We start from the raw sequence: 14,512 nt of genomic DNA on the forward strand, positions 1-14,512 counted from the left end.
ACGGTAGATACCATAGTTTTCTAGGTTATACTAAAATATTACGGCACTACGACAACTCGTTTAGCTTTAAAAATTCGTCGAAGTTTGCAAAAATTGGTATAGTTTTTTTGACATTTGTCAAAATTAGACTTTTGATCGACGTTTTCTCAAAAGCGCCTGAACCGATTTCAGAAATTTAAAAGCCATTTGATGTATTTCGGTGAGGACTATCGTTTGTCAGTTTTGTGCGACGATCTGCCAAGCCGTTTCTTTGCAATTTAAAAAAAAGTTTTTAACTTTTCGTCCATATTTAAGCTCATCCTACCGAACCGATTTTAAAAAATCAAAAACTGTTCGAAAGATATCATTTGGGAATGATGCTGATTAATTTTAGGTGAAAATTTACCGAGCCGTTTTCTTGTAATGAACTGTTGAAAAAAAAAATTAAGCCGATTTTCATGGAACTTTTTTTTGGCGATATACATCATGGTCTTATAGAACTTACTGTAATATTACGGCATTACGACAAGTAGTTTAATTTTAAAAATTCGTCAAACTTTACTAAAATTATTCTCGTTTTTTAAAGTAGGATTGATGAAGTATATTGTTTACACTTTTTTTTGATTAAGTCAATTATTTACACATATCGGGAAGTTCATGTAACTTGCCTCAAGGCTAAATACCAAACCAACTAGTTTTATAATGTCATTATTAAAAATTTATAAAAAATATTATGAAACCTTTTTTTGATACTATCAAAAGTAATACAAAGACTTTAATGAAAAATATAAGTTGCACTATGACTATAGTTATATTAATATAATATAGAAATTGTAATTATTTTTTTTGAATAGTTTTTTTTGGAAAAGTGGCCTCAAAAGACGAGTATGAATTTTTTTACCTAAATGGCAATTTTTACTTTTATTAAAAAAATTTCTAAATGAGTTTTTTTATATAATTAAACTTTTCAATATCTTCATATCATAGTTTATATGTATATTTTAATTTTAATAGTTATTTAGTATGAGATTTAAAATAAGACACTGTGATATAAATATTTATAAGAATATTATAGTTAAGTTCCCAAAAAAGAAGTTTGTATTTTCACCAGAAAATCCGACTTGCCAGTTTTAAATTTTCCCGACGTTCCAAGTCATTCTGAATCTTTTGAGACCAAAACTAGAAGAAAGTATGCGTGGGACAAAAAATGTTTGGAAAATTTTAATATCAGAGTCTATATAGAAACTTTTACTAGATTTTAGTAAATTTTATCTAGTTTTCACTAATGTAAACAAATTATAACGTCCTAAAAAAAATTAAAAGTTATTTGAAAAAAAAAAAACTAAAAAAATGTACTCAACCAAAATACTGGAGGCCGCATTTCAAGTACAAATTATGCAAAATTTTAATATCCAAGTGTAAATAAAAGTTTTAACTGAATTTTATTAAATTTTACCTAGTTTTCACTAATATCCACAAATTATAATGCCTAGAATCAAAATTAAAAGTTATTTGAAGAAAACTAAAAAAATGTACTACATCAAAATACTGAAGACCGCATTTGAAGTACAAATTATGCAAAATTTTAATATCCAAGTGTATAAAACAGTTTTTACCAGATTTTAGTAAATTTTATCTAGTTTTCGGTGATGTCAACAAATAATAATGTCCTAGAAGAAACTTAAAAATCATTTGCAAAAAAGCACAAAAACGTCCTTTACCCATATACCGCAAGTGTAAAGAGAATAGTTTTGTGTATTTATTGAATAACCAAATTGTAGGTTGTCTAAAAATACACGCGGCATTCTCCGATTTTAATCCAATTTACCAAAACAAATACGCCAAAAATTTATCATCCATATTACAACTAATTTTACCAAATTCCTATCAATCTATCAATTATTTTTTTTATCAAAAGGACTAACTTGAACAGTACTCTCTCTGACAACTTGGGAGACAGTTTCCCTGAGCTGTGCAGCCATTCCCGGCTTTGTCATAACCTTAGTAAACTTTCTTTCACTCATTTTTTGTATTTGTTATTTATATTTTTGGCACTTTTAACTAAATAAACACTTGTCAAACCATTATAGAGCACAAAGCACCAACAAACACACCTTCACAGCACCGCACGCGTAAAATAACTAAATTAAAGAGCAGTAGTAGGGAGTGAAGTTTGTACGAAAGCCATAGGTAAAGGTTTGAGAGATGTATAGATGGGATGGCGTGACAGTTGTTTTGATGAAATGGAGGAAAAGTTGGTTTGAAATTGTGGATTTGTAAAATTTTGTATAAATTGTTGATTTTGAGCTATTTTGGGCCAATTGGTGTAGAAACTAGTGGTGTTTGGCATCATGCCTTAAGAAAAATTGCTGGAACTTCCCGTACCGTAATTTAACAATTGTATCCGCACAAATACACACAAATTTTTATAAGGTATGCTAAAATGTTCAGAAAAAAGCTGAGACTAGTGGTGTATGGCATCGTGCCTTCAGGCAAATTGCTAGAACTTTCCGTACCGTAATTCGAGAAATTTTAAACGTTTTCAAATATATTATTACAAATACTGTAACTTTCATTATTTTTGCTATCTTGTTATATCTGAGCAAATCAAATGTAAATCATAAATCAATCTCCAGAACATTAACAATCGTCATTTCATTTCGAATTCAATTTCAAAAAAAATAGTTGCCTAATTTGAAAAAGTACTCCCGTATAGTCACAGTCCAAACGCATTTGCAAATAATTCTCTGCAGCATTTTCACTTATACTGTGCTTAGCTTGGCGGCATTTTCACATTTTTCAATAGTTTTCTTCACAAATATGAAAAAACGCTCCAATACATCTAAACGCACTTGGTAAACATTTGTACCAGAGTGGCGCTTAGACTGTGTTTAACCTGCATAATTTTTTGAATTTTTAATCCATAATTACAAAAATGTTTATGGAAAATGAAAAAATATGTACTAATTTTTTATCCTCAAAAGCAATTGTTTTGTCAATACAAACAGAAAGTTTTTTAGATCATTTAAATCGGACGCTTAGTTCACTCAAAAACTGCCATTTTTTGCACATTTAGCTCTGTATCCTCGAAATGGCTGGACCTGCCTTAGCCAAAAACAAATCACCTCTTCTCCCAACCATTACAAATTGAATGTTTTTTAGATCATTAAAATCGGACGCTCCGTTATCTCAAAAATAGAATTGCAATTTTCTGCACTCTTTACTCCATATCTCCGAAACGGCTTGACCTGCCTTTGCCAAAACCTATTCAGCCCTTCTCCCTATCAATAGAAAAACAATGTTTTTTGAATCAATCAAATCGGTTGATCCGTGTTCTCGAAATCGCCGACAATAAATTGTATCCACACACACACATTCAATTTTTTTAAGGTATGCCAAAATGTTCAGAAATGTTTAAAACGTACAGATATATAAAAATTATTATTTACCATTTTTTTGCGATTACTATAGCTTACTCTATGGAAAGTTAGCAAAACCATATCAACCCTAATTGAACAAAGGCGTTCTAAGGAAGATCCTATCTCATATTTCTAAGCATTTTATAAAAAGCGCTTCAATTTCAATTTCAATATATCATTTTCATTGGAATTTTTTGAAAATTTAACTTGAATTTTATGAAAATCTTGAAATTTTTAAAAATTAATCAATTCTTAACGCCATAACACAAGCAAAACGCGTTTGAATAATTCTAATCGGGTGATGTACTCTCTCAAAAATAGCATGACTATTTGTAACTTTCCGTAGGGTAAGTTATAGTAATCGTTCAAATATCTAAAAAGAAAATATATGCATATCTGAGAGTTTCCTGAACATTTTGGAATACCTTAGAAAAAATGGATGTGTCTGTGTGTGTATGTGTGGATACAATTTTTTGCCGACGCTTTCGAGAGTACCGCTCAATCGATTTGAATGATTCAAAGCTTATTCGATTCCTATTGTAATGGTAAATGGAAAATTGTATCCACACAAAACACACACACACCCATTTTTTTTGAGATATGCCATAATGTTCAGAAACTTTTGAAACGTAAAAATAGGCAAAAATATATAATATATCTTCGATTTTTGCAATTTTTATAACTTACCTTATAGTTTTCATTTGATTTTGTGCTTATTAGATTTTATAAATAATTTTCCGATAAGCTCGATATCTCCAAAATAGCTGAACCTGCCTTTGCCAAAAACTACACACCACTTTTTCCAATCATCAAATCAAATGTTTTTCGAATCATTCAAATCGGATACTCGATTCTCTCAAAACCTCGATTTCTATTTAAAGTTTTAAAATTAAAATAAAGCCTCATTTTGTTCATAATTTTCAATATTACGTTTGCAAATTATGAGAAAACAACAGTATAATTATTATAATTAATTTCCAGTACTAATAACAAATCAAAATAACAAAATATTATTGTGTAACAATTATTAGTACCACAAACGCCCGTCATCGTTCCCGCGGCGTCTCAGGCGCATCTTCCCCAAACCAACACTCTACGTCGCCGAATGACATTTATGACATTCGCAACGAAATGATGTATTTCAACACTCAATGATGTTATTATTTTGCTTATGCGCGCAAATATTTTTTTAATATTTACATTTCCCCATCTGTGATAAACAAATAGCCGACTCCACAAATATATATTCACACTTAAATGGAGGACGAACTCGAAGATCGAATACTGTATCAGACGTACGTTTCCCATATGAGAATTTTATCCCGATTCGCAGTGGGTTTCCCATTGAATGGACCCCTTAATTATTTATTGAGAATTTGCAGAGTCTATCTATTAAGGCCGGAGGTTTTAATATGTGGTGTTATATTGTGTCTGTTGTTGGTATATTTGCAAGCTGTCGAAGTATGGAGTCGGGGGCTCATGGGAAGGCTGCAGTATTCATTGAGTAGACAGAATAACCCGAACAAAAATGTTTTCATCATCACACAATCATCTGCCGAGAGACAGAGCTGGGAGCTGAAGAGCAGCTCGAGCGCTGCATATGCAATACAGGGCAGGAGACCACGGATGGAAGATAGGTAATAAGGGATAATTGATTTATTAATATATATATATATATATATATATATATATATATAATACTAGATAACCCGACAGATGTCTTGTACACACATCTACAATTCAAAAAGTTCCAAATGTTTTAATATCCTATCCTATACTTTTTAATATCATATTTGATGTCCTGCCTTTGTGGTTCATTTATGGTCTTAGCATAAGCAGTATAAGAAATTTAGAAAAAAATAATATAGTATTTGCAGTAAAAGAACAATATCTCACTTGATTTTACCACACAACATAATTGCTTCAATAATTTAGTCCATAATTTTCATAACCTTGTATGATATATAAGTTGCTTTTTGGCAATTATAGTTTCTAAAGTACATTTTCCTTACTAATAATTTATTAAACATTATTGCTTAAATTCAATTCTTAAGTAAATTAATTTGTTAAATCTAGTTTATATGTGCACTCTTCAATCTGCGATCAACTTGCTAAATATTCCATACTCAATGCCAAACAAATGAATTTTTGGCACACGAAACAAAATTCTAAATCATTTTTTAAGTAAGTAGAATTATTTTTTTGTATTATATAATTTAGTAAAGTAAACTAAAATATGACATGCATAAGTTTAAAAAAATAATGTACTCGTATATGCAATTTTGGTCTTGTTGCATTATATATTAAACTGAATTATATAATTTCATCTGCCAAACAAACTGTTGTCTGTAACTTATATTATTTTAATTTCTGGCACATCTCAGCTGCTTTCCGACAATAATAATGTAGAAATTACATTTTTCTTATTCATTATATTCTAATATTATCTAGGCTCATAATTTCAGCTAAATTCAAATTTCAAGTGATTCGACATTTCTAGCAGATGGCAGTTCAAATGTTTTCAATGTCAAACAATGATAAGTGTTTTTTTGTCATTTTTGCCATTTTATTCCACAATATTACTATAGTTTTATTGTTTATTAAATTTTAAAAATTTCCTTTGACAAACTCTAGAAAGAATTATCCAAGTCTGAATAATTGTTTAGGAGAAGTATCAAATCATACACCCATACAGAAGAATTATATATATATATATATATATATATATATATATCTTATATATAAAATTCTTTTGTACGGATGCATCAATACAAATTCCTCCTAAACGGTTACTCAGATTTTGATAAATCTTTTTGGAATTTGTCAAAGGATTTTTTAAAGATTTTTTGAGGTATAAAACCATAGTGATATTATAGAAATAAATGGAAAAAATTGTAAAAAACACAACAAACAATTGTTTGACATTAAAAACATTTTTAAACATCAGAACTCCGAACTGTTATCTGCCAGAAAAGTCAGTTCACTTAACAATTGAAATTAGGTAAAATTATGAGCCTAGACAATATTAGAATATAATCATTTTAATGATTATGAATGAGAAAAATGTAATGTCTACATTATTATTGTCGAAAAGCACCTGAGATGTGTCAGAAATTAAAATAATCTAAAATACAGTATACGTTTGGCAGATGGAGTATGTAGTTTGATAGATAGATAATATTTGTGATATACATTGAATTCAAAGCCGTTCAAAAGTATGCCAAAATTATTATTATCAAATGTGGCTTGCTCGAGAGTTAGAAATTCAAATAATTAATTTATTTATACACCTACAGGCCTGACAAAAAATATTGTATATTCCTTAGAATTGAAGTAAAAAGATATATTGAAGAAAAAAATTTGTTCTGAAAAATGTAGTGCAATTTTTTTTTTATACAATTTTAATGAACATATTTCGATATCTGTTTGTTTGATAATATGTTACATGGTTTTACATTGGTGATTAGAATTTCAGTTTTTTTTTTTTTGGGAGGGGGGGGTTAGTTTAATAATGTAACAAATCACAATATATCACGTGGGGGAAGCAAGGGAAGGAGGGAAATAGTAAGATATTACATGTATCTATTTTTTACCTGAATTTTTTAGAAAAATCTAAACATATTCAAAAAAAATTCAAAAATGATACGATATTTTCTCGTAACTAAAAATACACGTAAAGTTTGGCGGGGGAGGGGGGTAAACTTGAATATCATCACATATCACCAAGGGCGAGGGGGTGTTCAAAGATCTTTTAAATAAATCGATCACGTGAATAATGGACGGCCCCTAAGTATTTCATACTAGAAATAATTTATATGGAGAAATAACGTTCGCCGGGTCAGCTAGTATATATATATATATATATATATATATGTTTAATTTGAGTTTAATATTCGGGCGTAACATCAATAAAAATAGTATGCGAGCTTTTTTTTAAGTTTATTTATTTAAAATCCATACGTTTCGGCTAGCATCTTAGCCATCATTCAGTGGTAATCCAATTAACTATAAAAATTGAAACTAAATAAATTCTATGTAAAAAATTTTATAGAAAAACAATAATAATATTAATAATAATAAAACACAATTTTGTATCCTAATATAGCATATGAAACCATTATTAATCCATGGTATGAGTATGTGCACATTGATAAGATATATATTTTTTAACACAAACATCACAAATGGTAAAACACACTAATAATCATGATAACTTGACAAGTTGTCGAAACTATGTATTTACTCTTCAGAGTTTAGGATAGAAATGTCACAATTTCTCAAAGCAGTTTTTAGCATGTGTTGATATTTTTTGGAAAATTTAAAAAGCGATGGGATTATTGTTATTTTTTAAGAAATTTTGACACGCTATTAAGAAACCACGTGTTCGTTTCGTTCAGGGCCGTATTGTCGAAACGTTTGTTAATGACCCTGTCGTTATGTAATTGCAAAAACAACAAATATATATATATATATATATATACACCTAAGTCTGTTTTTACACGGTCTTTTTGTACACGGTTTTGATATAACACGGTTTGAAAATTGAATATTTTTATTTTTTTTACACGATTTTATTCCATTTAGCACGATTTGAAATTTTATGTACTTAAATTTTTTTGTCAAATTTAATTTTTGCGATGTATGTTCATATCACAAAAAAGTACTTATGAAAGAAAAAAGTCTGAAACCATCTATAGTATCGTTAGTTTGCAAAAACTAGCTTAAAGATTTAAGTGAATTCCCCTTTAGCGCGTACAAACAATTTTTACTGGTCAAAGCAAATGTGAACAGCACTAATTTAGGGGAATTATTATTAAAATAAACATGAACTCTTGTTCTTGAAAATTCTTATTTTACACTAATTTTAATAGGTTTTAGAGAGTAGGACAAATCACCCATTTTTGTATAAGATCAATGTCTTTTTTTACACGTTTTTTTTTTACACGGCTTCTTCTGGAACCAATCTCCGTGTAAAAACAGACTTAGGTGTATATATATATATATATATGTATATATATATACATATATATATATAATTTTCTATTCAGGTTTATAATAAATGAGAATATCAACGACACCGGAGTCGCGCTATTTGCAATATTCGACGGTCATGGAGGAGAATTTGCAGCTAACTATGCCAAAGAATTTCTGATTCAAAACTTATTCAATAGGGTAGTCGACATAAAAAATATTGCTTCAGGTAATACCAAATCTAATAATAATAACGTTAATTTAATTTTATTCTATTTCAATTTTTTTTATCCAGGAAAGTCTCCAAAAATAACCCTGGATCCGTGCCAACCAAACGATTCAGAAAAGAAGGATGCGGAAAAACCGCCTGCATCACCATTACTAACAAATAGGAATAAAATGAAAAAGACTTTAAGTGTAGCAGAAGATGCATTGAATAAATCTACGAATGTAACGGATCCTGAATTACTGAAGAAATTGGATTCGTTGCAAAGGCCGATAACCAAAGAAGTCAGGCCTTGCAAACCGGTGGGAAAGTCTCCTGTTATACCAAGTGAAAGTTATTTAGATGGTTCTGGGAAGATCGATTATGGGAAGCTGTTGACTGATGAGGTTCTTGCAGCTGATCGACTGCTTGTTGAAAAAGCTAAGAAAACTGTATGTATAATAGAATTATATTATAATAGATATTATGTAGTAAAATGATATTTGAAAGATTGAATTTTAAAATACAGTTGAGGGCAACTAAGTAATTGCAGATTTTTGTTAAAATCAAGGGAACTAAACAAGTTTATTTTGGAGAAATATAATATAACTAGCTGCACCCTTACTATTCAATAAATTATACATTTGAGCTATTCACACTTGAACACAATTTCATTGTTCTGTATCTTTGAAGTAATATTTTTGTATTTTCTGGAAAATACACAATGGCATTATTTTGACTTGTATATCTAAAAGGTTATAAAACTGCCTGTAAGACGAGAAAGCAACCACTTCCTTCCCATACGAGTTAACAGATTTAATACCAGTTTAGGAAAGTCGGATATATATGTATATATATGTATCTCACTAGCTGACCCGTCGAACGTTGTTTTGCTAAGTAAGGTATATTCTAAACAATTTCTAGAGAATCAAAAATAATAATAATTTTAGTGTATAAGGATGTGTTGTTTGAATGCTATATACAATGAGGTATTATAAAAACAATAAACCCCATTAATTTGTCTGTTTTGTCCATAGAAAACATGGTATAATCCAATCCAAGTCTTTTTTGCTCTTTCGACTTATTGATTACGTTTCAAGTTTTTCAGATTCTTTTTGGATTCTGCATTTTGTGTATAATTGTAAATAATACTACTGAGCTTATACAAAATTTTCAAATTTCTGCGAGGAGAGATAGAAAATGAATTAAGTATTTCTTCTTTGACCTGCTTTTTGAAAGGTTTTAAGTAACATTCGATGAATTAAAGTAAATATAAAAAAAACTATATATGTAGAGTAGGGCGAGGCACAAAGGTCCAATTTGACTTTGAGCAAATATAAACTATATTGTGAAAACCATAACAATTATATCACAACAAATAACACATATCAAATGAACAATTATATGAGTTCAGTAAATTTCCTTCTACTTCATCATTGTAGAAATGTGCTTTTTTGATGTCTTTCAAAAATTTGTTATCTAGACCTTTTTACTCTATAGGCGTAATAACTTGGAACGTCCAGGTGGCAAAATGGTTTAAAGCCTTATTATAATTTTAAAGGTATTTTACGAAATAATTACATTTTTAACTAATGCTAAAAAACTACCAACGGAAAAAAATACTTTTATTATGGATTTCAAAGATTACCGTTTATCTCCCCCATTTCAAAGATTACCGTTTTCAAATCAAGGTTATAGCTGGTTATACAATTTTTTTCCTCTACTTTCAAATATTGTTGTTAAACAATGCTTAACTTTACTCATTTTTGACACATCGGCGGTGAACCTTTTTAATTCCGGACCTTCATATATTGCTATCTATTCTTCGATATATTCAGGGAAATTATAACTGGGAAAATGTTATTCGACAAAATGTCCCTTTGATCGATACCAAATTTAGGTTCTGAATTTAAATTAAAAAAATTATATAACCTAGAACATGTTTTATAAATACCAATGAGTATATAATTATACAAATGAGAGCTTTCAGAGCACCGTGTTTGAGAAAAATATGATTTACAAAAAAAGAGTGCTACAACGCAAAAAAATGCATTTTCATATTTAACATTTCAAAAAAGTTGATATTTTGAGTTTATAGTAACACTTGAGGCCCGTTTAATAACGTTTTTGTGTACAAATAAAACTATAAACAAAACTACTTACTACAATTAGATCATAATTAAATAATATTCACGCAAAACATCCTATTAAACGGAATTGAACATCATCTGTAAAAAACGTTTGACATTTGACGTATTAGTCACCGTCCATTGTTTTATTCGAATTACGCTTCTACAAAAATGTTCAAATTAAAAATGTAAAGTTTCTACACGATTTTGAAATAATATCTAACCTTTCCGACCTTTTCTGGATTGGCACGAATTTTTCAAGACTAAGACTGGCCAAATCGGTTTAGCCGTTTTCGAGTTTCAGCGGATCATTTTAGCGAGAGCTCCATTTTTATATATAAGATATATATATATATATATATATATATATATATATATATATATATGTACATACATATTTTAGATAAATGGATTAAAACTAATTGATCTTTACCTTTAGATCGACGTCGCCGGAACAACTGCCCTCATCGGAATATTGGAAGGAACGCGTCTCGTCGTGGCCAACGTTGGAGACTCGAGAGGAGTTATGTGCGATTCCAAGGGAAACGCCATTCCTCTGTCTTTCGACCATAAGCCACAGCAGGTAAGCGGTCTTATCTAAAACAATAAATCATTATTAAATAGTTGGACAAAGAGAATTTGTTAAAACCTTGGATAATACTTGATTGCAACACTTCTTATGAATATTTAAAGATGTATCTTTGATAAAATATAACATGCATGTGTCATGTCGGGGTCACCAATTATAGACTGTTTCGTTGCCCATTTAAATCAATAAAAATAAAATACTTTGATTCAATATTGAAATATTATATATTTGAAAAACACATCAAAAAGTTTTCTCCTAAAATGATTATTCCAAAAATTATTTAAAAAAGTGTTTGTCTGATAAAATGTTAGTGGTTAGTGAACAATCACTGCTTTAATTTCCAGAATAAACTTTTCAATTCTTTCCAGCAAATTAGCATAAAGTTGTTTTTACCCCCCAAGAAAATAACGCTATAATATTTAGTACAGTTACTTAGCTTGGAAGAATTTATCTTTGGCGTTTATTGAATCTATATGCAGTTGGTTGAAACTTTTTTATGTAGAAATGAAGTTAGTAATTAGAAATAATATAAGTTTGTAGATTAGTTTTTGTTATGATGTGTTACGGTAAGATTGAACTTGATATTAAAAAAAGATTGAATAGACAGTTATTGGTGTTCTAATAGAATTTGCAGGAGAATTATATAATCCAGCAGGGTTAAAATATTTTATTTTTATTGATTTGTAAAGACAATGTGATATTGCACGTATGGTTTGCTGGACGGTTTTGTGAAATAGAAATATTTAAAAAAATAGACTTTGGTGAACTTTCAACTCAGTTGTTAGCCTATTATGACAAAAATATGATCCCGACATATTTTTCCTACTAATGTTTGTCTACAGTACTTATTTGACAATTGTTTAGGCATATTAAATTTTTTTCATTTTAATGCAGCTTAAGTGGGCCTTTGCGCAATTCCTTACTCGCAATAGTTTAATAAAAAGCATTAATTATGTTTTTTTTATAAATTTGAAGGAATAATGGATAAATACAAATGTTCAAAGTTTTTTTCTCAAATTGATAAACGCCAAGTGGGTGTAACCAATAAAGGCTATTATATTATTCATGAAAATTTTATAAGTACATGCGTTGCTTTTTGAAATTATTAATTTATTTGAGGTGCTATTATAATAATTTTGTTTGTCTAAGTAACTTATTACTACAGAAAAGTTGATCAGAGACCGAATCGTATAATTTTTTTAGCAGTAAGTAGGACTAAGGCGCCTTAATCGTTAAAGCGCATTTTTCAACATTGTTAAAATACTTATTTCAATAAAAAAAAACAGTAATTGTTAATCATAAGCCATCTAAATATTTTGTAGATAAGATTCAATGAACATCAAATTTGTTTTAAGTAAAGTATTTGTTGCTAGTAAAAAATTTTTAAAAAAGGGACTTATCTCATTGGAGATAAAATCTTCAAGGGCCTGAACACCAGCATATTGTCTTAAAAAATAATGTATATTTTGATTGACAATAAATATATGCGTCCCAAAAAAAAGAGATTGCTCTAAATATTATAGGATTATGTTTTTAGGGGGTACGACTTAAGCAACCTTACGCTGATCTGTTGGGAAAATTTAAAAGATTTTTTTCTGAAAATTAGAGTTAGCTAACACTAACATTTTATCAGACCAACACTTTTTTTTAAAAGATATATGCAAAGAAATATAATTGGATCGCAAACACCGTTCTGCTATTAATTCAATTTTAGTTGTTACCGCACTCTACAGGGGCGCCACTAACTGTAGCACGTAAATATACCTCTAGATTTAATTCTAGATAAGGGTTATACAAATATGGAATAGATAAACCTGATTTATTTGAATAAATGAAATGAGAACAAAATATACGCCTATTTTCAACTAAATTACAAATGTGTTTTCACAAAAATATATAATAAACGAAAATTAAACGTTTAATGCCCCTGTATTATAATAAGAGAAGCTGTTCTTTAAGAAGAGCGATGAATTTTTGAGCAGTATTAATAGAGCCTCTGTTGAGTGCGAAAAACACTAAAACAAGTTAAAGCACATTTATTCTGTGTTTGCCCCACATAAACATATGCACTAAAAATTTTTTTATTATGTATAAATGCCTTTTTAATGTTGTATGAACAAGTAATTCAATCGATCTCAACAGAAATACCAGATTTTAAAATAGTATATCAAATGAATAAAAAAAACCCTGTAGCAGTTCGGGAAACGGGTATTTTTACCGGTTTGATGTATTATTTTTAAAAGTTAAATTAATTAATTTAAACTAACTCTGCACCATTTTTAAAAATAGTAAAAATAGCAAGTAGCATTTTACGAAACGGGTATTTTTACCCGATCCGCTTACAGCGTGCTAATTAAATAACTTGACACCTAAAATGAATAAATGTCATTTTGACATTTTTATTCCAATACAGTTTGATGTAAATCAATATATGTCAAACAAATATTCAAACAATGCAAACTTACTTTTGAAATATTCCATTTTAAATTGATTGTTTTGGTTCGTCGACGACACTTTAAAACTGTATAAAACAAAGCCTACTCATCACTAGAACTAAATTTAAGAACATTTTGAAATATAATTATTTTTGTTTGGTAAAACATAAATGTCTATTATTTTCCCCAGATGAGAGAAAGAAAACGAATCAAAGAAGCAGGAGGCTTCATCGAATTCAACGGCGTTTGGAGAGTAGCAGGAATCCTGGCGACTTCCAGAGCAATGGGCGACTATCCTCTCAAAGATAGAAAATTAGTAATCGCAGACCCAGATATTCTAACATTCGAATTAAACGATCACAAGCCATTGTTCATTGTCCTGGCCTCCGATGGTTTGTGGGACACGTTTTCAAACGAAGAAGCCGTGGCCTTCATCAAAGACAGGTTAGACGAACCCCATTACGGAGCTAAAAGCATCACCTTACAGAGTTATTACCGAGGCAGCGTTGATAATATATCCGTCATAGTTGTAATTTTTAAAGATAATCAGCTAAAAGTTGCGTCTTTTACCAAATAATAGTCCGTTGTAAACGATTTTAAATTTTAATCCAAGATAAAATTGAATATACATTTTGAAAAATTTAATCCTTTTGAAATCTATCGTACTTACTAAAAACATTCAAGAATTAAATAAACATGGGTAATAAATAGTCTAAAATATTTTGTTGTCATGTTTGAATAATACTTGAATGATATATATATATATATATATATATATATATGTA

The 14,512-nt window shown here is 29.3% G+C and overlaps 1 protein-coding gene and 1 pseudogene across 3 annotated transcripts; one reads left to right on the forward strand and one right to left on the reverse strand.

The window, feature by feature from the left end:
• The window catches only part of LOC113388402, an 86,177-nt pseudogene extending 84,069 nt beyond the window's left edge, over nucleotides 1-2,108 (reverse strand).
• Nucleotides 2,109-4,540: 2,432 nt separating this feature from the next.
• On the forward strand, nucleotides 4,541-14,423 carry LOC113387701 (protein phosphatase 1L). 3 transcript variants are annotated; one of them, XM_026625067.1, is made up of 6 exons: nucleotides 4,541-4,693; nucleotides 4,781-5,035; nucleotides 8,447-8,598; nucleotides 8,665-9,026; nucleotides 11,143-11,286; nucleotides 13,918-14,423. In XM_026625067.1, exons 1-6 carry the CDS (start codon nucleotides 4,656-4,658, stop codon nucleotides 14,302-14,304), a joined length of 1,338 nt encoding a protein of 445 aa, XP_026480852.1. In that variant the 5' UTR covers nucleotides 4,541-4,655; the 3' UTR covers nucleotides 14,305-14,423. The 3 variants fall into 3 exon arrangements, with proteins under 3 accessions (XP_026480852.1, XP_026480851.1, XP_026480850.1); XM_026625066.1 differs by having other exon boundaries at nucleotides 4,541-5,035; XM_026625065.1 differs by having other exon boundaries at nucleotides 4,541-5,035; nucleotides 8,447-9,026.
• Nucleotides 14,424-14,512: the final 89 nt, after the last annotated feature.

The sequence above is a fragment of the Ctenocephalides felis genome, unplaced genomic scaffold (assembly GCF_003426905.1).
Source record: "Ctenocephalides felis isolate EL2017-DRISC unplaced genomic scaffold, ASM342690v1 CF-g0.4_SCAFFOLD_03572, whole genome shotgun sequence".
NCBI lineage: Eukaryota > Metazoa > Arthropoda > Insecta > Siphonaptera > Pulicidae > Ctenocephalides > Ctenocephalides felis.